Raw genomic sequence first — 22656 nt, 5'->3', positions numbered from 1 at the left:
TACTGAAGAGACTGCTGAACCTCTATGGGGTGTTCTCTGCCTCTCTCTCTCTCTCTCTGTCTCTCTCTGTCTCTCTCTCTCTCTCTGTCTCTCTGTCTCTGTCTCTCTGTCTCTCTCTCTCTGTCTCGCTCTCTGTCTCTCTCTCTGTCTCTCTGTCTCTCTCTCTCTCATAGTGGATACAGGAATGGTGCCCATAACCCTCACATTCTGGAATCTGCTTCATGAGTAACCTTTCTAGGGAAGCAGCAGCCCAGGTGTTTCCTGCCCTATAACTGCTCCCTCCGCATCCCCCTTCACCTAGTATAGTCCCTCTTGGGACTATTTTCTAAAACCAACTCCCAGGGACTGTGCTGATCGAGGGAGGCCCTGGGGGTTGAGGAAGTTCTTGCAGCCCAGTTCCAGGCCTCAGCCCATCTCCCCTGAGTCCCCACTGTGTCTCCCCGCCACACACACACCCCAGCCCCCAGCCAAGCTTGAAGCAGCCGGTTCTGTCCCGGCAGCTGTACACAGCAGGGGTGGAGACAGCCACACTCCCTCTCACTTGCAGGCAGCAGCTGAGGGGCTGTGAGTAAACAACTCACTTCCTCCGGCCTTTCTGACATACAGCCTGTACCCACCACCTAATCTCATCCTTTCCTTGGGTTTCCTTGAAGCATCCCTGTCACAGCCATGACCACTGTCAGGTTTGCAGGATTCTGCTGGAAGGAGGGAAGGTTCCCTGTCTGCAGCCTGGGCTGGGCCCTCCTGGGGGGGGGGGCAGGGAAGGCAAGGAGCTGCTGCCTTTCTTGTCCCTCCCATGACACCCCGACCAGGGGGCACCAGGGACTTGAGTTTCCCAGCTCAGCTGAGAAACGATTTCCTTTCATAAAGAGCCTGTAATTAGCCCGGGGAAACGGGAGGACCCCGGAGAGTGAACGTGTTGTCTGGCTACGTTGGCCAGAGACGGGCTCCAGAGAGATAAGAAGCCCCTCTTCCAGCCTCCCACCCTCCAAAGTACATAAACACTTGATACTCTGCCTGTTTCTCATACACACACATAGACCACACTTAAAAAAGAAACACTAGGTGCCCTAGAATATATGGGCAACCTTTGAAATCTTGTAGCACGCTGTGGTCAGGGGCAGGCAGATGGCTGGACCAGCCCTCGCCACGAGCTACTTCCTAGAGGCACTAACTACCTCATCATCCTTTTTTCCCCTTCAAGTTTCATGTTCACTTTCCATTCACCATCAGCTATTCCCTGCCCCTCCCATGCATGAGACTCCATAGGTCTGTCCTAGGCTGGCAAGTCTAGTCTATCCATCTAGACGTGAATGTAAATTCCAGGCCTCCCCGCCCCCACTCCCTACAGGAATCCACTGCAGCCTTAGGTGGGAGGGCTCAGTGGGAGCTCACACCGCTCTCCACCCATCAGTCCACATTATTGTAGTCCTATTTCCTAGGCAGAGCTCCCATATTAAATGTTTCATGAAGGGTGCTCGTTAACTATCATTTCCACCAGGCACCACCCCCACCACCTACCCGGGAGATCTGACCAACCAGGAGAATGTTGTTCTGAGGCAAGCTTGCTCTGTGCCTTTCCTGATGTTAGAGACCTCTGTCTGGCTCCATCCGCAAGCACCAAAATGTCCATAAAAAGGCAAGTATAAATAAACACATAGCGCCTGAAGCAAGGCACTGGGACTGGCACAGCAGATAGGCAGCCAGGAGCTTTAAAACAAGGGTGGTTCCCAGACCTTCTTCCCACCCCCTTATTTACCTAGGTTGCACCATCATCCCACCCTCAAGATAAAATAGTCAGAGAAATGTAAATTTCCTTCAGCAACAAGAATGCTCGGCCCTGTGTGCAGCAGCGGAGACTACTCCCTGCTTAGGCTGCTCGGTAGGCGGCTTCACTTCGGACCCTCACAACTGTGAGCAGCGGATGTTACTGAGGCTCAGGGAACGTGTGTGACTAGCTGATTAATGAAACCCGGGTCCCTGACTTTCTGTCTAGAGGCTTTTTTAAAATCATATTTCTTTTTAAATTTATTTTTGGTCAATTCCCTGCTCCCCAATGCTTCTGCTAGAGGCTAAATAGTCTGGGAAGCCAGTGAAGGGACCAAAATGCTATTGATCAGTGTAGACCTTAGTCAATAAAAAGGTTGCAAAGCATTGTAGTTGTCAGGCTGTGTGTTCTGGGGCACATTATTTAACCACCTCTGGAACTCAATTTTGTCCTCTGTAAATTGGGGATAGTGATATTACCTGTATCTCATGAGACTATTGTGGGGATTCAATGGTAGAAGGCATGGTAAATGTTCAAGACGATTCCTCGGACATAAGCTCCTGTTATTATTAAGACTTAATGTTGGAGGAAGAAGTACAAGTTAACAGCCAACGTGAGTTTTCCAGGGTGAGATGTAGATTATTAAAGGAGGTTATATGCTCTACTCAACATGAGAATCTGTGGTTTGTCAAAGACTTTTCAGGGTCCAGTTGTCTTTCCAGGAAGAAAATGAAAAAGAAGGAAAAACCAAATTCAAAATCAAGGCCTAAATTTGTAAGAAATTCAATAGCAGGCAGCATTCTTAAGTCACAAGATAAAAAGCACAGGTGCCAGAGAAGGTGTGTAACAGGGGATTCATTGACAAGAAAAGGGTCGGTTTTATCTCTGGTGTCTCCTACAGAGGGAAGAAGCACCCGAGAGTGAAGAAAATTATTTGCAGGAAAGACAAAGAAAGATGCAACCAAAGGATTTAATTGGTGCTGTTAAGCCAAACCCAGCTGGGTACAATAACTGGTCTGCCTCAGTAACGTCACCCAGGCCACGCTGCTTTTTCTAATACGAAGCAAAGGGTAAGGGCTTGGTCTAGCTGATCCTCTGGCGTGAGATAAATGAGCAATAGTTCTCCAACTTAAGTGTGCATGAGAACCAACCAGAAGGCTTGTTAAACCCAAATTGTTGGGCCTCGCCCCCAGAGTTTCTGATTTAATAGGCCTGGGATGGGGCTGCAGATTTTGCATTTTGAACAAGTTCCCAGCTGTTGGTCTGGAGATCACATTTTGAGAACCACTGGTTTGAAGTACTTTTCTACGGGCAGGCAAGGTGTGTCAAATTGCAGAATCTTAAATGTCCTGCTTTCTAATACATGTAACAGTTGCCTTTAGTTATTAGCCTTTTACTCTCTTTTATCACAAAAAGAAAATGAAGATGTGTATTCTCAATTAAGAATTCTATGTTGAAAACAGAAAACAAAACAAAACACCCCCAAACAAAGAACTCTCTCTTGAAAGTCTGACATACACCAGAACTGACTTGGCCTGTCAGGTGAGGAGAGAAAGGGGCTTCCAGAAGCAGGACTCCTTACTCCTCCAGCCAGTCCTTCACCATCAAATGCTTTCATATGGCGTGGTGGGGGCAGGAAGAAGGCTATTCTAGTTTTCAGCTAAGTTTTCTTTTAATACCACACTCTTTAGAGGGAACAAAAATCTAGTTCTCACGACCTTAAATGCCTGACACTTGTCCAAAATGGCTAATGAGGGGGAAGCATGTGTCATGCACATTAACAGAACTCAGTCATGGTAATTGGGTTGAGAAATGTGAAAATTTTACTATAGCCAAAATGACCAGTTTTATCTCCTTAAGCAAGATTACGTGACAAGAGGGGCTTTCAACTTCTGGGAGTTATCTTATCTAAACAAGAAGCACAAACGATTTTTAAAAATCGGATGGAACAGGGGATTACAAGATAACAGGCTCCTGACCAGAATTTCACTATTTACACAGCCTGACCATTACTCAAGTTATGTAAATCAAACTTGATTTTAAAGGCCTTCTCACTATCTGTTGAAATTGGGTCTTTCTTTCCTGAAGACTGAAGAGAATTTGTGGAGGAGGAGGGAGGCATCCATCTTGTAGCTCGTTCCTGGGGTTCAGTTGCCAAGATGCTGTTCGTCTATAAAAGGGTCTCCTGATAGGAGCCCTCCACAAAGTGTTCTAGTGACACTCCAGTATCAAGAGAACACAGGATATCACATGGCATCAGACAGTTCAGTTGACTCTCTGGGTTCTGTCCCTGATGAATAATGGCTCCAATAGATCTGTGGCTTCCTTTGTGGTATTAAACTTGAAAGACCAAAGATACAAAAATAGGGTGATTTATGCACCAAAAATATGCCACTGACAAGTATTTCTAATCAGTTTTCCAGTCCAAATGAGCATTCCTTCATTTGAAATATATATCCCATAACTAGGAATATAGTTTGTAACCAGTGGATGACATTTTTTTTCCTATGAGAAGCTAAAGAAATAGTCAAACTCCAATCAGTTCTATGAACTTACACTATCTTAAAAAAACCTTTCACTTGTGCAGATGACTTGGGAGTTACTGTCACTCTTCCCTCCCCTCTAAAGCCACTCTAAATTGTGGGCTGGTTAAAGTTTACCCTTTTGCAAGAGTGTTCTTACTAATAAATAACTCATTTGTACTTCAGAGACAAAGCTGAAAGGATTTCAGTTCTGCAGGAATGAGGTTTCCACAGGCGCCAACCTTGCCTGAAGGGACATTGCTGCTTGTTTGGGGCCAGTTGGCGTACAATGCCAACAGCAAGTCAGGTGCACAGACGGCTTCTTTCCCAGGCGTTAGGCGCACACAGCCTCATTCACTCTCACAGTGTCTCTTTGAAGCAGAGGATAATCAGTTGCTTATTATCCCCATTATATAAAAAGGAGACTCTGCAGGGGGTGGGGGGAGATGGGGAAGCGGGTGGGTAGGTGACTTGCCCAAGATCACCCTGTAAACCGATCTGCTTCACCCACCAGCCACAAAGCTTCTCTATGTCAAATATATGGTGATAGAAGGATAACTGACTCTGGGTGGTGAACACATAATGCAATATATAGATAATGCATTATAGAATTGTGTACTTGAAACCTATGTAGTTTTGTTCACCATTGTCACCCCAATAAATTTTATTTAAAAAATAATTTAAAAATTAAAAAAAAAAAGCTTCTCTAAAGCAGGTCACCAGATGAGGAAAGGCACACAGGGGTTCCAATAAAACAAACGAGGGCTACTGCTGTCGTGAGCATCACGTGCTAGTCTCAATTCTTCTGCTTAACACCTGCTGCACTTTTTATACTTGTACATACACTTCCTGGAATAATACAGTTTTAAATATCTCATGCTTTAGTGCCTTAAACCATACAAATATCCCAGAAATGGCAATATTCTGAGATCCAAACTCTAACTTAGACTCTTTTCCCTGCTGGGAAGTAAGACAAAACTCTTCACTAGGCCACAGGCCGCAATACCTGGTTTGAAATACAGTCACCATAATCTTCCTTGTCAATAAATATTGCTGGCTAATTCAGAGATGAACTGTAGAAGCAACAGATGTTCTACGAATTCCCATTTCCACTGTCTGGCATTATTAGTGTATCCCTACCTACGAAGTGCTATCAAAAGATACGGTGAAAGTTTAAATTAAAAAAAAATTATTACAGTAAAAGACACATTACCATTAATCCCCCTCAAAATACTCCCCCTTGCTTTGAACACACATGTCCCACCGTTCTTGCCACTTTCTGAAGCACTTCTGGAAGTCCTCTTTCTTGTCTTTATTTCATCCTCCATCATGACAACTCTCTGTGTCACACATCATTTCTGGTACGGCAATTTCTGTCAAATAAAAACATTACCGTGTGTCCTCATCCACCTTATTCACCGGTCTGGCATAGTGCGACTTCTGGCTCTTCCCCAAAGTCAAAATGACCACAAAAGGAAAACGTTTTGAATCGATTCAGGACATCGAGGCAGCCACAACAGCACAACTAAAGACATTCACAAAAGAGGACTCCAGAACTGCTGCAGAAAGTGGCAAGAACAATGGGAAAAGTGTGTTTGAAGCGAGGAAGAATATTTTGAGGGGGCATTAATGGCAATGTGTCTTTTACTGTAATTTTTTTTTTAAATTTAAGCATTCACTGTACTTTTTTCAAAATCACACCTCGTAGACTTAAGTCTCCCAGAGTGGGGCATCCGGTTCTCAATGACTGCTCAAGGCGTTGCCTTCTAAAGGAGAGTGAGTGACCATGAGCCAAATATTAGGTCTTATTGCTTCACTTGAGGGTGTGGGAAGAGAATGAGGGAAAAGCAGGATGAGAGAAGGAAAGAATGCTTTGCTGATGGCCCAAGACTGGCCCATTGTGCAAGGTCTAGGACAACAACTACTCTCTTTAACTAGGTGCTGTATCTCCTGTGTCCCTGAGGTTACCCCAGCAGTTCCCTACAATGGAGCTTTGGAATCTAATCTCTGCATTGTCCCAGGTTTACCAGGAAATGCTACATATCTTGTACTTGAGCCAATTGTGTGGCTCTCTACAGGACAGCTGGTTCCCCAACCACTTCTTAGGACTACCTGGTTCGTGTATAAACAATATATTTGCCTCAAAAACACTAACCCCATGGAAACTACTCATTCACAAAAATAAAAGAAGGAAGAGTGAGATAGTGGTAAATTAGGTCAGAGGCAGGAGGAAGAATAAACAGGGGGAGCTTGGCACCTGTAACTGAGACGTGGCATGCATTAGATATGAAGTCAGGTTACTGAAACCCCAGATCATGTTCCAAGATCTAAATAGAATATCAGTTGAGTCCTTCGTGACTCCTAAAGACATTCAGTATCTTATTTATAAAAGAGCTTTGCTATGTCATTATACTTAACCACTTTAGAGGTAAACCCATACTTTAAAAATGCTTAGTACATTATTCTATTAAGCTGAACTAGTGAACTACAAGAGAACCAATTTACAGTCACAAAGTGAGGATGCAGTGTATGTCATTGTCTCTGCATACTTCCTGAGGGAAAGGCAAGTGTTGTGCAATCTACTTTTTATTAATTTTATCACTATACATTCAGTTCGTTGTAGGTGAGAATAACTTCTTACCACATAACCAATCAGCTAATTACCAAACTGGTAGCTATCTTGTCCTAAAATTTAGGCCATCGTTTTTCTTGTTCCACTGACTTTCTACCTCCTTCAGAGCCTTACCTAACCCATCCACCCTGATCTCTTGTAGCCAGGAAAGTCCTGAGGACACATAGACTACATATTCCTGTTCCTACCCAAGTGTATCTATTAGACATGTTACATTCCACGTCGGCCAAGAAGTGGTCTCATACTTTCTAATAAGAGGACTGTGTGTACACACACACACACACACACGCATGCACACATTCAACTTAATAGCTAAAGCATTACCAATAATCGTTACATATAACCTTCCTTGATCTACTTATTTCTGATTTTTAAATCATTTCTGGATGCCAGCTTAGACCTAAATCAAGGCAAACTGTTACTTCCAACGTTTTAATTTATCATATTCTTAAGTAATTATTTGCTTTACTAGGATGGAAACTCTGGCTGCACCCTCTCACTCCCTGACCCCAGAATTAACACAACATGTATTTCACAATATTTGTCCAGGACTTTAATATTGAAACAGGGAGCACACCCATGAGTAATTCCTGCTGGTGGTCGGTAGCCCAGCCAGAGCATGTCAAACGGGTACCTGTCCATTCTATTAAGATAATGGAGGGAAGGGGAAGCACACCATCAAGATAAAGGAACACAAGGTACCACGTTACCTTGCAAGCAAGCCTCAGTATTCATTGTATGTGAACATGTGTCAGCGCTGCTTGTGCAAGACAAGACTATCAGCTGGAGAGTGATTTCAAAAGGCAACACCTGTTTCAAACTAGGGCCCAGAATTCACAGCTGCATTTTGAAATCGCAACATAAACGTACTGTCCTTTTGGGATGTCATCCACACAGCATTTGGGAGTTAAAAAAAGAGAACATAAGCAGACAGATGTGTATGAATCAAGAGATCCTATTTTGCAGTTAAAATCCAGAAAACATCACTGCTGTATACACTTGGGTGTTGAATGGGCACACTGATCACAGAACCTCTCCAACCCAAGTACATGGGTGTCCTGATACAGGACGCTGAGCCCAGGGGCAAATAGCTAAAAATGAGATGGGGCGAGCAAAGGTCCCAGCAGCTAAGCATATGGAGGACTAACACTGCCCTCTGCTGGCGGGGGGTAAGGGGTGTATAGTCAAGATCACTAGTGTTTTCCTGTAGTTACTATAAGACATAATCAGAAAGTAAAAGCTTTTAAATAAGTTGAAACTTCCTATCTAGAGACCACAGGAATTTTCAAGTAAATTTAAGTATTTAATGAGAAATGTTCTTATCTCCGTGGAAATAATTTTTTTCCCATTAAAGCTCTGATGTAACTCATTGAACTGGTTCAAGTATCAGATGCTAAAGAACAGGAAAATGTTCCAAAGGTTACCAGGAAGAAGGCTCAAGGCCCCATTTATACAAAATAATGGGAGCCGTGAGAATTTAAAGCGCACAGAACAACCTGATTCAAACCCGTGTACCACATACTAGCCACATCAAAGCACATCCTACCTGAACCAGTTTTGTACAAAATTGGAGGCACATCTGGCCCATTTCACACTTGTTGGGAAAACTGAATGAGGTAATATGTAAATAAACTCTTCATAAACTGCCAAGTGCTGTATAGCTAGTGTTAAATTACTGTATAGTAATGCTCAGGGGTAGGGAGGGGTCCAGGGAGCTCCAAATGTTCTTCCCAAATCGAACCTCTATGCCTCTGATGTTTGTCCACCTGGTTTTTGAAATCCTTTAAAACAGATTGTATTTCTTCAACATTTTACTGAAACAAAAATCTGGTATGTTAATCATAAAACACCTACATATTATGAGAAAGAAGGGCTGGTTAACATTCTTCCAAAGTCAACTTTGACCTGGGACAAACAACTCTAAGAGATGATGCCACGGAGGGCTAACAGCATGCAGAAAGCATTTAATTTCAAAGCCAAGTTGAGTTTACATGTTAACTAAATATTTGCATGACAAGGCAAGAACATAAACAAGGGGCAGGTTGAAAAAAGCCCTACAAGCTACATCATCAGCCCAATTCTAAATGAGGGATCTTGTAGCATTTCCACCACTTAAGAATATTTAACTCTAAAATTGCAAAGACAGTGTAGTTTTTATGGGTATTTGAAATTGAATGCTAATGTGTTGAGTATAAATATTATCCTATATTATGAGTGTTTAAAGAACTTTGCCCTCCACACTTCATAATCTTGGATGTGAACCCTCACGCACCACCGTCAATTCTTCCTTGACGAATCAAGTTAGTGAATCTGCCTCTTGAATCCAGACTCTGTGAAGTATTAATTACTCCCTTTGACTTTTGACACGACATGCTTTCTTTGTTACCAAAAAGAGTGATGGTCACTGTTAGCTTCTAAAGAATTCTTTCAGGAAGCAGTGCCCTCCCCCAAACCCCACCGCAAAGTCAGGTCGGCCTGGGGAGCTGCCAGGCCAAGGCGATCAGCTCTATAGGTCGGTGTATTTGAGTGGGAGTGTTACAAGAAGTACACAGAGCACACAGCTGGGTTATAAAAGCCCTTTTATAAAGCCATTTTTAAACAAAACAAAACAAAAAAAGTTTACAAAAGAAAAAAAAAGATACAGAAAAAGAATAACTTGTTTCATATGTCCCAAAAAGAGAAAAAAAAAAGAAAAATAAAGGGGACAATGCCAACATGCTCAACAATAAAGGGTTCATTTTTCTTATTTTTTAATACAAAATACAAGCAAAGGATACACATACTTAAAACAGAGCTCAGGAGCAGACACGCAGTCCTGGAAACCCTTCAATAAAAGAAAGCAGGGGTTGTTTTTTCTTTGTCTATGCAGATACATACAGACTGGGATATGTAAAAATTAAGTATCACAAAAGACCACCACACAAGTCTACCAATGCATGTTGCATCTATAATTCACGAACATGGTCAACAAAATCATGTTCACTTCGATCCCATTTCATTTAAATTAAAACTTTTTAAATAAAGTGGTTACATTCAAACTTCATCTTCCTTAGTACCACGCTGCAGATTCAGCACTGTTAAGGTATTGCAAGAATGCCCAACCCTCTGGTGTATGATCACGTATCTTAGCAACATTGCAGTATTAAGAAGAGGATGCCCTGGTCTCAGCTCGTGGACTTATCATTAAACACATGTGAGCAGGTTCCTCTTTCACACTTCCTGCTCACAACGTAAGATTAAGGACTAAAATTAAGGAAGACTGGGAATCTTAGAGCTGGCAAAATGAAGTCTGAATCAAGGCAAGCAATTATTGAGAACCTGGCTGCTGCTTAACCTGGCAAGTCTTTCCTTAAATCCAGGAACTAGGTGTATAAGGTTTGCTGCAACATGTTTATGGTAAACAAAACTAAGTAGAGCTCTTATTTACAAATCTGGTAACAAATACTTCTGGAGGAAAAAGAATTCACTAATTTCCAGAAGACAAAGGTTTGCCAGACATATACACACACTCTCTCACACACACCCACGCGATACTTCAGGGGGTTTTATACATGTTATTTAGGGCATAAGCTGAGAACTATACCCCTACACCCCATTGAAAAAGGAAAAAAAAATCCCAATTTTACTCTCCCCCCATAAATCTAGAAAACCCTCCCTTCACCCCTGATGTACAAAGTGTATGCACAATGGTGGCATTCCACCAGCCACACAAAGCATGCTCAAACAGATGTCACCAGTTCAGTCACTCCATTGGCATGGCAACAGGCAGGTTTTATGGGACTTTTCCCAATAGTGGTTAATACACAGTCAGCACCACTGTGAAATTTTGTGAATTAGGTTTTGAAAAAAAGGTGTAGCTTAGGGCCTTGGGATTCAAAGAGTCACTTTGCAACAAGTTTATCCCAAGAGAAAGGGAAAATGGGTTGCAGATTGAAATTTGGCTCCAGTTCGATGTCCAAATATTCACACGAGAAACTAATTCCCTTTCCAAATACAGCTCCAAGCACAGAAAAAAGGACAATTTTTTAACCTGAAGAGCAACCGGCTTGTCAGACTTCCTGTCCTGTGGCAGGAAATGTGCATTACTGGTTCAGTTTAAGTGTCTAAGTCAGAAGCGGGAAAGACCAGCTCCCAGGTTTCCTCCTTTCCAAACTGGGACGAGTTTCTGCTGCTCAGTGCAGCTACTGGTGACACAGACACTCCCATTCTTTGCAGCAGCGACAACGGCCACCAGAGCTGTCAGAAAGCTTTCCCTGTTGCTCCAGGCATTAACTTCTGCGCCTGCCTTTCTCCCACTCTCAAAGCATCTCCTAAACTGGTTTGCTTAAAGAAAAGCACTATCCCGTTTCCCCAACCAGTCCTCTAAAATCTACTTGTTATTTGAATGGTCACGGCTAAAAAACATATTTTTTCAAAGTATCCAGTTCTGTTTAGCAGACTATCCCTAAGAGTGGCAAAAACTTTACTGGATGGTAACTTCAAATTCTACTCCTGACTACTAGTTACTTACAAGAAAATGCTATTTGAACCAGTACCAAGAATAAGTGTTGAATTGAGGATTGAACCTAGGGCAAGCCAGTTATCGTGACAGAAAGATCAGTATCAAAGCTCCTTCATGGGAAATCAACTATTCTTCCAGATTAAAAGATGTTCACTCTTTACCTCCCTAAGGAGGACACACCCATTCATTTTCCTTTATGGACTCAGTAGCGAGTGAAGAAATGAAAGGGAGAGATGTTTTTAGGAAAGACAAATGTACCATTACTGAAATTAAAACGTATCCTTTGGGCCCACTCCATTTATTCCAATCTGTGGTGGGGAGGGCTAAAAGCAGCAGCAAGTTACAGATAGATTTAATAAGAATAATAGATTTAATAAGATGTAAGCTACCCTAGTAACTTACTATGTCTAGTTGTGTGTGTTGGGAAGTCTAGGGAAAAAAAAATCTTAAGAACTAGCATGTAGTGTCAGTCAGCATAGCTGCTGAAATCCATGTTCCGAGGTAAACCTAATAGAGCTAACACAGAGAATTCACTCAACACCAACAAGAACCATCCAAGTTCATGTCCCATTTCCTGAGCACTGCAAAACACGACAGTGAACGCTATTGCCATTTCACCAGAGGCACACTAGAGAAAAGGAGGGAGTTGGCAAGGGCGCTGCCGATGCCGCCGTAGCAGTTTATAGCTTGGAAGCTGTCCTGACATCACGATCAAGCCTGACTGGTGAGCACCTGTTTCCAGTTGAGACACCACAGCGGCCCTCCTATTTGCATGCATGATTTGAGGGGAAGACCAGAGTGTTTGAAATCATCAATACAAAGTGGAGAAAACAAAGGTCATTCAGAACCTGTCTCACTTGGGGACATAGATTCTTTTGTCCAGTCTAATAGAAATATATAACACATTTTTCAATCCCATGAATTAATTTTTTAAAAAGGGACCCCAAACAAAAAGCCCAACCAAATGCACACAAGTAACCCAGAAGACGAGATGGCCTCTACAGAATGTGCGCGGATCAGAGTTGTTAGTGCAGATTACTATATTAAATAACAGAGTAAGAGTATTCCTTAAAGTGTCTTAAAAATCAGAGTAAAAATATTCCTTAAATAACCTTTTGTTCTAGGAACATCTGCAAGAAAGCCATGTTGTCTGAAAAAAAAAAAATGCTGTAATTAAAAGAAAGTAAACCACACACATTAAGATATCCAGGAAGCAAATCTAGATAAAGGCAGGTTAAACTGCACTAATTTTTCAACTTCTTAGCACACGATGGCCCCTATCCTTTGCTTCCAGAAGTTCATGGTAACAGAATATGGAGAATCACACTTACAGATCTAAGCCGACTGCTCTCATAAGGCATGTAAAGTCTGTTACCAACTGCACATAGGCCTCCTGAATGTATGCTTTCTCTAGCCCTGCTGGGCCCCTTCAACTCCCACTTTAAGCAACATGAGCAGTAAGCAGGGGCACCAGTAAAAAGACAAAAGCAAACTGAATAGTGTGGAAGCAGCATTTAACACACTCCTATCAAGCACAGGATGTGAAGTAATGGAGCCAGGGCCAGGAGAAGGCATGTCCTATAGCAGGGCTGGTAGGCACCAGGGGACGGTGTGCAGCGGGGTCCTACTCAGTAGCAGGAAGCCGAGAGACGCACTGCATCCATCCCATGCTGCTATAAGGAAATGGGCAGATGCATATATGAACAGGAAAAACGTTCTATTCCCAATAAGAACTGAGCATGGTTCATGCGATCTTAATGCACATTTTATGGCATAAAAGAATTTCAATTGTTTTTATAAAGGAAACATCTCAAGTCTTTTGTGAATGAGTTTCACATTAACTGGTACTTTATTTGCTTAAAACCTAAACATTGTCAGTTTGAGAAGACATCCACTGTGATGTATAGTTCTTGCCATTTAAATCCTAGGGTTATTTTTTGACCCTTGGTAAAATTTTATCCAAGAAACAAGATACATATATATTTTAAAACATGAATCATTAGAGAATGAAATAGGAAATCAAGAGTGATTTAAGTTTTGGCGGCCCTTGTTTTTTTTCTTTTTTAAGTTCCTTAAAGAATGTAGCAGGAGAAAAGGGCCACTGGCTCTGAGTCTCCGAGATAACAAGTGATGGAAAAAATACCCCCAAAACCACACCCTCAAACAAGGTCAGGTAACCCCATTCCCTGTTCTGCCCCCACGGTAAAAAATATGGATACTTCTGGTAACAATTCAGAATGCATCTTTTCCTACCTGCCCCATCAGTGGAAGTTTAGTCATGATTTTTTTTAGACATCTATATTTGCGTATATAGATATATAAACTTGTATTAGATGACAACTGATTTTTTTTAAAAAGTCCAAGTAGAGAAAGAAACAATCATTTTAAACTAAAACCCTTCTATGTTTTTTGATTACTGCTCAACTTGCTACCATTTAGCAAAAAGCAACATTTCCATAGTGTTCATCTCAAATCTTACTGTTTTACAACTGTGGTATACCTTCCATTAAAAATAAAAAGATGAAGCAGTCAATCCAGTGATTAATTTGACATGGCTTTCATTGGGAAGGGGGGGGAGAGAGGGTGGTGGCAAAGAGAAGACTAATAGACAAAAAGGTAAATTAAACATACAATGGTTTCCTTAAAAAAAGAGAGAGAAAATGTTACTTTTAACAAAAGGAAAAAAAGCACTGAAAGCCCATGAGTCAAGCCATAGCCAAAACCATGTTCTATCTTAAGTAGGTTTTCTTTTTTTCCTTTTTCCCCCCTCTTTTTTTAATAAAATCTCTCCCCAAACCACCATCACTTTTAATCCTCCCCAGATGGGGCTTCATCTTCGGACCCTTCATCTCCGGACTTCTCAGGTGGAGGGCTTGCACATGTTTTCTTTTCTGGAGGGCTTTCTGGTTCCTCGTCTTCTTCTTTGGGAGAAGGAGTCTTTTCCTTTGAGGCCTTTGAAGCTGTGGGGCGGCCCACTCTCCCTTTGCCTTTCACAGGACTTGGCGTCACTAAGAGAAGAAAAGTACCAATGTGGAGAAGGGAAGAGAAGAAAATGTCTTTAATAAAAATCAGCTACAACCCCCGCCCCGCCCCATCCCAACCAATCTGTAAGAATAAAATCTATAAAGACAACACCCAAAACTTACTAAAAAATCATGGTGGACATGGTTTCCAGTCACCTTTGACCAGCATTGTAATGTTGTTAGCAGTAATCCTTATAATAAAGCAACAGGATGCTACAGAAACTGATCATTCTTAGTGGCTTGTGAAACTTAAAAAGTTGTTTATGTTTAAAAAGTGGGTCAAGAAGAAGAAAGGATATGACAATCTGAGTAGAAACGGAAGCCATCAAATAACTTTTGATAGTTCCAGGACTCCCAATAAAAGTGATGAATAAAAGGTTTAAAAATCACCAGTTTTATTTGCCAGAATAAAAAAAAGCAAATAGAGCTGTCTGATTTAATGACAAACTTAGCTCTAAGAAACTATCTGACAGAAACCACAAGGGCTCAAGGAAAATGAATGCACGTCGTCAAGTGTGGTTTTGTTCTGCTAGCACAGAGGATGATGTAGGGATCAGAACATAGAACTTAAATGTATTACGTAGGTATGCGTTCCCACAATTTCAAGTCTTCACTAGCTGCTAGGATTGGGATCTTGGTGGGGAAAAAAGGGCAGTAATGGCTACGTTGACGCAGTGTTTCTAACACCTTGCCTAACACGCTTAGGTCCTTCCTAAATCTTGCTTACGTACAAGAGCAGTGCTAAGCCAGCAGACTCGTAGTCGGGCTAAAGTCCTTATTACTAAATAGATGATGTTTCCAGGTGTAGAAGAGAGGATCCTTTCAGAATTAGTTTATTCTTGATCAACTATGTGGCCAATGCCAAGCACTAATGAAGAATTTCTGTAGAGAAAGTTTATTGGTTTTTGAAATTTTTTAAAGCAGTAATTTAATTTCAATTCACCTGTAGCCTTTAGCCTGGGTTTGGGCATTTTCTTTTCTTTTCTCTCAGGTTTGGACTTCTTAACCATCTTTTTGTTTTTCTTTTTTGAACTGCCATAGTCACTATCATCGTCATCTTCCATTAGAAAATCTTCATCGCTGCCGGAATCTTCTGAGAGGAAAGAAGAATTTCAACGTCCAACTTAATGAATACATCCTTCCAAGTGAACAAAAGGAGAGAGTGCACAGAATGACTGGAGGATGGGAGCTGGGAGTCAAACCCTCTTGGATTCTATCTGTAGCTGTGCTACCAATTTGGTTGGAGCTGTCACTGGCCCCACCTGTAAAATGGGTCTAGCATGCACATGAAGGTTATATGACTGACTTGTTTGAAGAGAAGCTTGAAAACAGAAAGAGACAGAATTTAATCTGAATAACAACTGAAGCCATCAAACGACTTTTGGTAGTTGTTATCATTTCCATATTGTACTGGTGAGACCAGGGAAATGAAACAAAACTGAGTTGGTGTGTTTGGCCCAACTATGAATAAATGAAACAAGAAAACTACATGTAAAACAGTAATACATGTAACTAATTAATCGAGTAACCTGTGAAACATCTAAATTCTGTTATTAACACTTTTTTGTCAGGAAAGGAGGTCTACATCATTTTCCACCAGGCTAAAATACAAATCTTAATCATAGCAATGACCATGTAACTCTTACTCTAACAATTGTTCATTAAGTATTTGAGTACAAATGATGGGCAGCGTAATCAAGAGAATCTTTGAACCTTTTAAAATATCAACAGATATCAAAACTGTCATCTCTGGGCCGGCCCGGTGGCTGAGGCAGTTAGAGCTCCGTGCTCCTAACTCCGAAGGCTGCCGGTTCAATTCCCACATGGGCCAATGGGCTCTCAACCACAAGGTTGCCAGTTCAATTCCTCGAGTACCGCAAGGGATGGTGGGCTCTGTCCCCTGCAACTAAGATTGAACATGGCACCTTGAGCTGAGCTGCCTCCCAGATGGCTCAGTTGGTTGGAGTGCGTCCTCTCAACCACAAGGTTACTGGTTCGACTCCCGCAAGGAATGGTGGGCTGCGCCCCCTGCAACTAGCAACGGCAACTGGACCTGGAGCTGAACTGCGCCCTCCACAACTAAGACTGAACAACTTGAAGCTGAACGGCACCCTCCACAACTAAGATTGAAAGGACAACAACTTGACTTGGAAAAAAGTCCTGGACGTACACACTGTTCCCCAATAAAGTCCTGTTCCCCAATAAAGTCCTGTTCCCCTTCCCCAATAAAAAAAAATCAAAAAGAAAAAAGAACAAAAACTAACTGTCATCTCTTCTAACAGTGAGTAATTTAAGGGATCGTTTGTAACACTTAGCATCCACAAAAATGCCAAAATAATCGAGGTCACAACCTACAATCATGACCAAAGTAACAAGCCAACTCTACGTACTCTCCTGGAATGGTGCCTCATCCTCTTCCTCTTGTTCTTCTTCACTGCCCACATCTTCCATGAGCATCTCTCTCTGTTTAGAAGCTGCTTTAGACGCTGCCTGCCGTTGTTGGCGCACATTTTTATGATCTTCTTTTTCATCTTCACTGTCCTCTGCAATATCAAAGTTATGATGCAATGATCCAAGAGTTTTATTTCACAGCTAACTAGAAAAGCCAGTATGGGATATAACCGGCAACTTTATTTCATTAAAAAAGGATAAAGTCTATCCTTTACAATTCCTACAAAAGAGGAGCTAAAATTTAAAGAATAAACTTGAATAAGATTACGTACCCCACTATTACATGTAAAATAACGTAGGCATGTAGTTTTAAATAATAATAAAGCAAATTTAGGTGTGAACACATGCCTTCCGTAACACACTTTAAACTTATATCATTGCTTTGCCCTAAAATTCTCAATTACATTTAAATATATGTTCACAGCTTTTAGAAACTGAAGTTAAGTATTTTTAAATAGAAGAGGGGAAGACTATCTTCCAGTTGTATTTATTCTAAGATACAAAACATCTGTAGATCTTAAAATTAGACAAAACTATCCTTTTCAATGAGTGACGTGTGGTCATTTTAATTTAGAGGGGATTGAGGGAAATCTTTAAAGCACATATTTAAATCAATTAGATTGTAATACAAGTTTATAAAAATTACTTTCATATACTATAGTTTGTCAATTTAAAAAAAATTCAACAGAGTTGTGTTTGTGAATAAATCTGGTCAAAGGGGAGGCTGCCGGCCTACTGGCTCTATCTAGATCAAGGTCTACTTGTGTTGGTCTCTACCTACAGCCCTTTGCCTGGACGTGAGACTCCCTTATTCTGTTCAAGTTTAGCTGTTTCTGTTCTGGAAGCATTGTAGTCCTAGAAGTCTTGCACTGGTCCGTGTTCAAGCATCCCTTTCACTGCCAAAAACCTCATCTAGAGACAAATAGACACAGGGAATAAAAGCTGACTTGGTAAACTCAAAATTAAACCTAGCTGGTAGGAGCTATGCTTAGTGCTAGTGCAGAGTTGTTTCTCTTGAGAAATGCTCAATAAACTAATAAATGCAAGAGATTCAAATTAAAGTGCATGAGGCAGATGAATAAAACTGCACATTATATTATTGTACCATCACTAGACAGTACAAAAGGTTAATACAATTTATTTTTCTGATTTCGACAGTCAGGTGGCAGACTTGAAAAGGAATGAAAGCAAAACAGCCCAGTGGAGCGCATTCAGTGGAACTCTGTCTACCCTCCACATATCAGCTAAATAGCAGTACACTTTTAAAGGGAGATCCAGGAAGGCAAATGCAGGGGACTGTAGGTCAAAACTAAAGTGGTTGGGAGCAATATGGAATAAACTCTCAATTCTTAGAAGGGTTCAATTTAAAAGAGTAATAATAAATGCCAACAATAAGTAATCAAGATTTAATATTTTCTTTGGCCATGGAGTATACTCATCAATTCTTTTAAATTAAAATTCTTGCAGACAAAAGTGTTCCCTGTAGCTACTGTTTCAAACGATTACTTCCCAGCTAAAAAAAGAGTAGGACTGAAACTAACCTTTGTTTGCTTTTCAACCCAGAGTTGATCACTCCCCTCTTTTTATGCCTCTATTTCACTTAGCATTATATATGTTCTTATTATTCTATTTAGTTTCATGCCTTTTATATGTTCATATAAATGGTTTTCAATCTTGACCATGCATAAGAATAATCTGTAAATACTTAAAAAAAAAACGAAAACAAACAAAGCCCCAACATCCCACCTAGACCTACTGAATCAGAAATCCTGGAGTGGGAAGGAGCATAAGTATGTCAAAAAAACCCCTGGATGACTGTCATAAACCACCAGGATTTAGAATCACTATAAGCTCTTCAAAGATGGGAACATCTGTGTAATGCCAGTATTTACAACAGCGCCAGGAATTACTATAAAACTGCTTATCAAAGTGTCCAATGAATAAATTGAGAATTATACCTATTACATTAAAAATTGTTTATTACCTGCTGAGTGAGAATCATCTTTCTTGGTCTTCACATCTTTTTCTTCTGAGTCCTCACTATAAGGGGAAGGAGTAAAATGTTTAAAAGTTATCAGATCAAAATCTAAGTGAATGTAGACCTCTGGTATCTGACTGGAGCAGAACACTGAAGAAAACGTCCTTTATACATAAAATATTCAGACAGATGCTGAGAAGTAAAGTTGCCTCCATTATTTCTCTATTTTACAGGGATGCTGGTGAATCAGCACAATTTTATCTACTTTGGGAAACCACTGCTTCCAAAGATCCCAAGGGAAAAAAGAAGGTATCTCAACATAGTCTGAAAATTTCTCACCTGTGGATAAGGCCTAGTTCGTAAGAAAAAAATTCTTTGTTAGAGGCAGAATATAAAACTACTACAATTATATAATGTCTCAATGGTGGTAAAGTAGGCAAATAAATGGAGAGCACCAAATACAGATGCAAAAAAAAATCTAAATTATTAAAGGAAATTGGAATTCAGTCATATAAATTAAAATATGCCTGAAAATTTATCTAAAGCAAAATGAAAATAAATCGATTAAGTATTTCTATATATCAGAAACATGAGCACATTGGCCTGTCCTGTATCACAGAGAAAATAAAGTGAGATCAAAATCACCACAAAGTGAAATAGGGAGAAATTTCCAAGTTTTATGAAACAATTTTAAAAGTCACAAAGATGCACATTTTATGTCCTCACAAATCGTAACTTGGGACTCTGGGTTCTAGTGTCTCATCTTTGTAATTAGTTTTATGATCTCAGGCAAATCATTTGGTACTCCTCTTCAGTGCTAAAATTTTATGATTCCATGAGAAATTCTGACAAATGAAAAAAGAAACTCTCATACATAAAAACTGCTTTCATAGCTTTCTTTTCTCTAACAGCAGGTCTTCTAAATCTCTTTTGGTATTTCCCATAATGTAGACCACACTCAAATGACAAACTACTGAACCCAAGATTACTAAATTAAGAGAAAACTAAACATATTTCTTTACTAAGCAATCGATCCAAGAAACACTGTAATTCTGAAACATGTGACTGCTCTATATAAATGTTTTTATGCCAAATAAGCATTTAATTCACAAGTCTTTGACAATGATAAAGAATTATATTATTTTGTCTAGTTCTTGAGTTTATAGAAACCATTAATCCTCGAGTCCCATTACATCAAAGTCAAGTAAAAGCTGAACTATCAAGTAAAGACCAAGAGAAAAATCAATATAATATGGTGTGAGGGAAGAAACATATAAGGCACTTAATACAAATGGCAGTAAAAGCTATATTTATTTTCAACCATTCCTGACACTTGGGAAAGAAAAATAAAACCAAATGACTATAACAAGGAAAAATTTAGGCTAGATACCAATTACATTGAGGAGACATTCTAAAAGGCCACAAAGAAGCTCGTTCCTAGAAGAAATGTAACTAACAAATATAATGAAAGTTCTAAGTTGGGCTGTTATATAAAACTGGATTAGAGATACACTGTGCAACTATGAAAGACTTGTCCCCATATTATAATTTTGCCTTATTTTTCCTCAAAGCCACGTTTCTGAAATTCTCCAAGAAAGAAAATACTAGAGGTTAGTGATACAAGCAAACAAAGAAAAATACTGTAGTTAGTATTTAGTATATATTTAGTACTACTATTTCTACAAATTTAGCATCCTGTAAATGGAAAGAATGGAAAGACTTCTCCCTGGGACTTTATTATAGTGATTTTAGTGCTTGAAGCTAAGTAGGTAACTAGTAAGAAATATTATTTCATATCGTTGAACTTCTCATATTTAAAAAATGGACTTCCGATAGCCGGTTGGCTCAGTTGGTTTGAGCACAGTGCTCATAACACCAAGGTCACCGGTTCAATTCCCATATGGGCCAGTGAGCTGCGCCCTCCACAACTAGACTGAAAAAAACGACTTGACTTGGAGTTGTTGGGTCCTGGAAAAACACACTGGTCCCCAATATTCCCCAATAAAAAGGTCTAACAGACATGGTTGCAAAACCTGTTTACCTATTTTTTTTTTTTTTTTTAAAGATTTTATTGGGGAAGGCGAACAGAACTTTATTGGGGAACAGTGTGTACTTCAGGACTTTTTTTTTTCAAGTCAAGTTGTTGTCCTTTCAGTCTTAGTTGTGGAGGGCACAGCTCAGCTCCAGGTCCAGTTGCCGTTGCTAGTTGCAGGGGGCACAGCCCACCATCCCTTGCGGGACTCGAGGAATTGAACTGGCAACCTTGTGGTTGAGAGCCCACTGGCCCATGTGGGGATCGAACCAGCAGCCTTCGGAGTTAGGAGCACGGAGCTCTAACCGCCTGAGCCACCGGCCCGGCCCCCTGTTTACCTATTTGATGGGTAATCTTGGGTAAATCACTGAATCTCTCTAAGTTAATACTACTTTCCCTAATAAAGGTGTTGTGAGAATTAAATGATAACGAATATAAATTAGCACATACCAGAGACTAGCACATATCATAGATGGTAGCTATCACCATCATCAAGGAGGTTTTACAGTTATGCCACACTGAGTATGAGAGTGTATGTATATACTGGTAAGAGCAGAGGTAAAAGTTATAATACCCTGGTCTCGTGAGGTAATTTTAGTTAAAATTACAATTTGTCTGAACTCATTTATAAAACTAAGGGAAAGGAAACTGCCCAAAATGATCCAATTATCTAAACAAAGCAGAACTGATTATAGACAGTAAAACTCAGCAGACTGTACAACTTAAAATTCTATAAGCTTTGGTAATGATTCTACCAGTGATTTGTCACTGAATGAGAAAGGTCCACTCATTATTTGCTATCGCTGCAATGAAAACGTCAATACTAACTTTAGGTAACAAATTACATACTTAATCTTTCTGCTTATGTACAGAGGTTTGGGTAGCAACAAAGGCATGCTTGGAGATCACCTTGGATTCCCGTTGAGTCCAAACAAGCCTCAAGACCTTAAAAAGGCTAACCTCTAGACTCAGAAGCACTGCCTAAGATGAAATATGCGAAACAACATTAAGTAGACCACGAGTGCCTCCCCAAAATAAATGAAGATTTCACCAATTTACAGATCAGAAAGTACCCTCATCTCAGAGTGGTAGACAGTGTAAGCAGGAACAAATTAACAATGCCTCTTACCTATCTTCCTGTGAATTCTTTCCAGACCGCCTCTTATTTTTAGCTTCTCGGGGAGATGATCGAATTTTCTTAGCTGGAGGACCTGAATCTCTTCCATAATCTTCATCTAAACAGAGCATTTTTCAAATTCAGTGAACCAAATTATGATTTCTACATGTAGAAATTACCATTGCACTTACGGAGATAATTATCTCTCATGCTCTTTAAATGGTGAGGGGGCAGGATTTCCCAAATAATTTTCTCTCATTTAAAAAAACAATAAATTCTTTTTCTGTCCCAGTCCCACCACCTTAACTCAATCATTTCCATTTTTGCATATTACCACTAGTTCTCTTGTCTGTTTTAATATATCTATAGCCAAATATCTCTTATCATTTTATATCCTACCCTTTTATTAAAGATTTCCACATTTCCACATCTTCATATTAATTTGAAAACTATTAGAGTAATATGGTTATATTATGAGCATTTTAGAATGTAAAGATCCCACAATCTACAATCCTAATACAATTTCTATTATCAAGTAAATTACTTTTAAATTAAAGTATTAAGTAGAGTACTCTGGCACTTGAGGAAAATACCTCCAATTTCAAAAGCCCTATAAAATTAAAAAAAAACTA

The 22656-nt window shown here is 40.2% G+C and overlaps 1 protein-coding gene across 3 annotated transcripts in view; it reads right to left on the bottom strand.

Moving 5' to 3' along the window:
* Positions 1-12462: 12462 nt before the first annotated feature.
* The window catches only part of NUCKS1 (nuclear casein kinase and cyclin dependent kinase substrate 1), a 28773-nt gene continuing 18579 nt past the window's right edge, over positions 12463-22656 (bottom strand). Inside the window, exons 3-7 of one of the 3 annotated variants that reach the window (XM_074322358.1) lie at positions 22037-22142; positions 18882-18937; positions 16837-16989; positions 15390-15539; positions 12463-14431 (exon numbers count right to left, since the gene is read on the bottom strand). In XM_074322358.1, coding sequence (XP_074178459.1) covers positions 14232-14431; positions 15390-15539; positions 16837-16989; positions 18882-18937; positions 22037-22142 — 665 coding nt within the window. In that variant the 3' untranslated portion in view covers positions 12463-14231. The remainder of the gene's footprint in view (positions 14432-15389; positions 15540-16836; positions 16990-18881; positions 18938-22036; positions 22143-22656) is intronic. The other 2 variants (XM_074322359.1, XM_074322360.1) reach the window with 2 other exon arrangements.

Source organism: Rhinolophus sinicus, linkage group LG17 (genome assembly GCF_036562045.2).
Source record: "Rhinolophus sinicus isolate RSC01 linkage group LG17, ASM3656204v1, whole genome shotgun sequence".
Classification (NCBI taxonomy): domain Eukaryota; kingdom Metazoa; phylum Chordata; class Mammalia; order Chiroptera; family Rhinolophidae; genus Rhinolophus; species Rhinolophus sinicus.
This window is presented reverse-complemented; position numbering and strand designations above follow the sequence as displayed.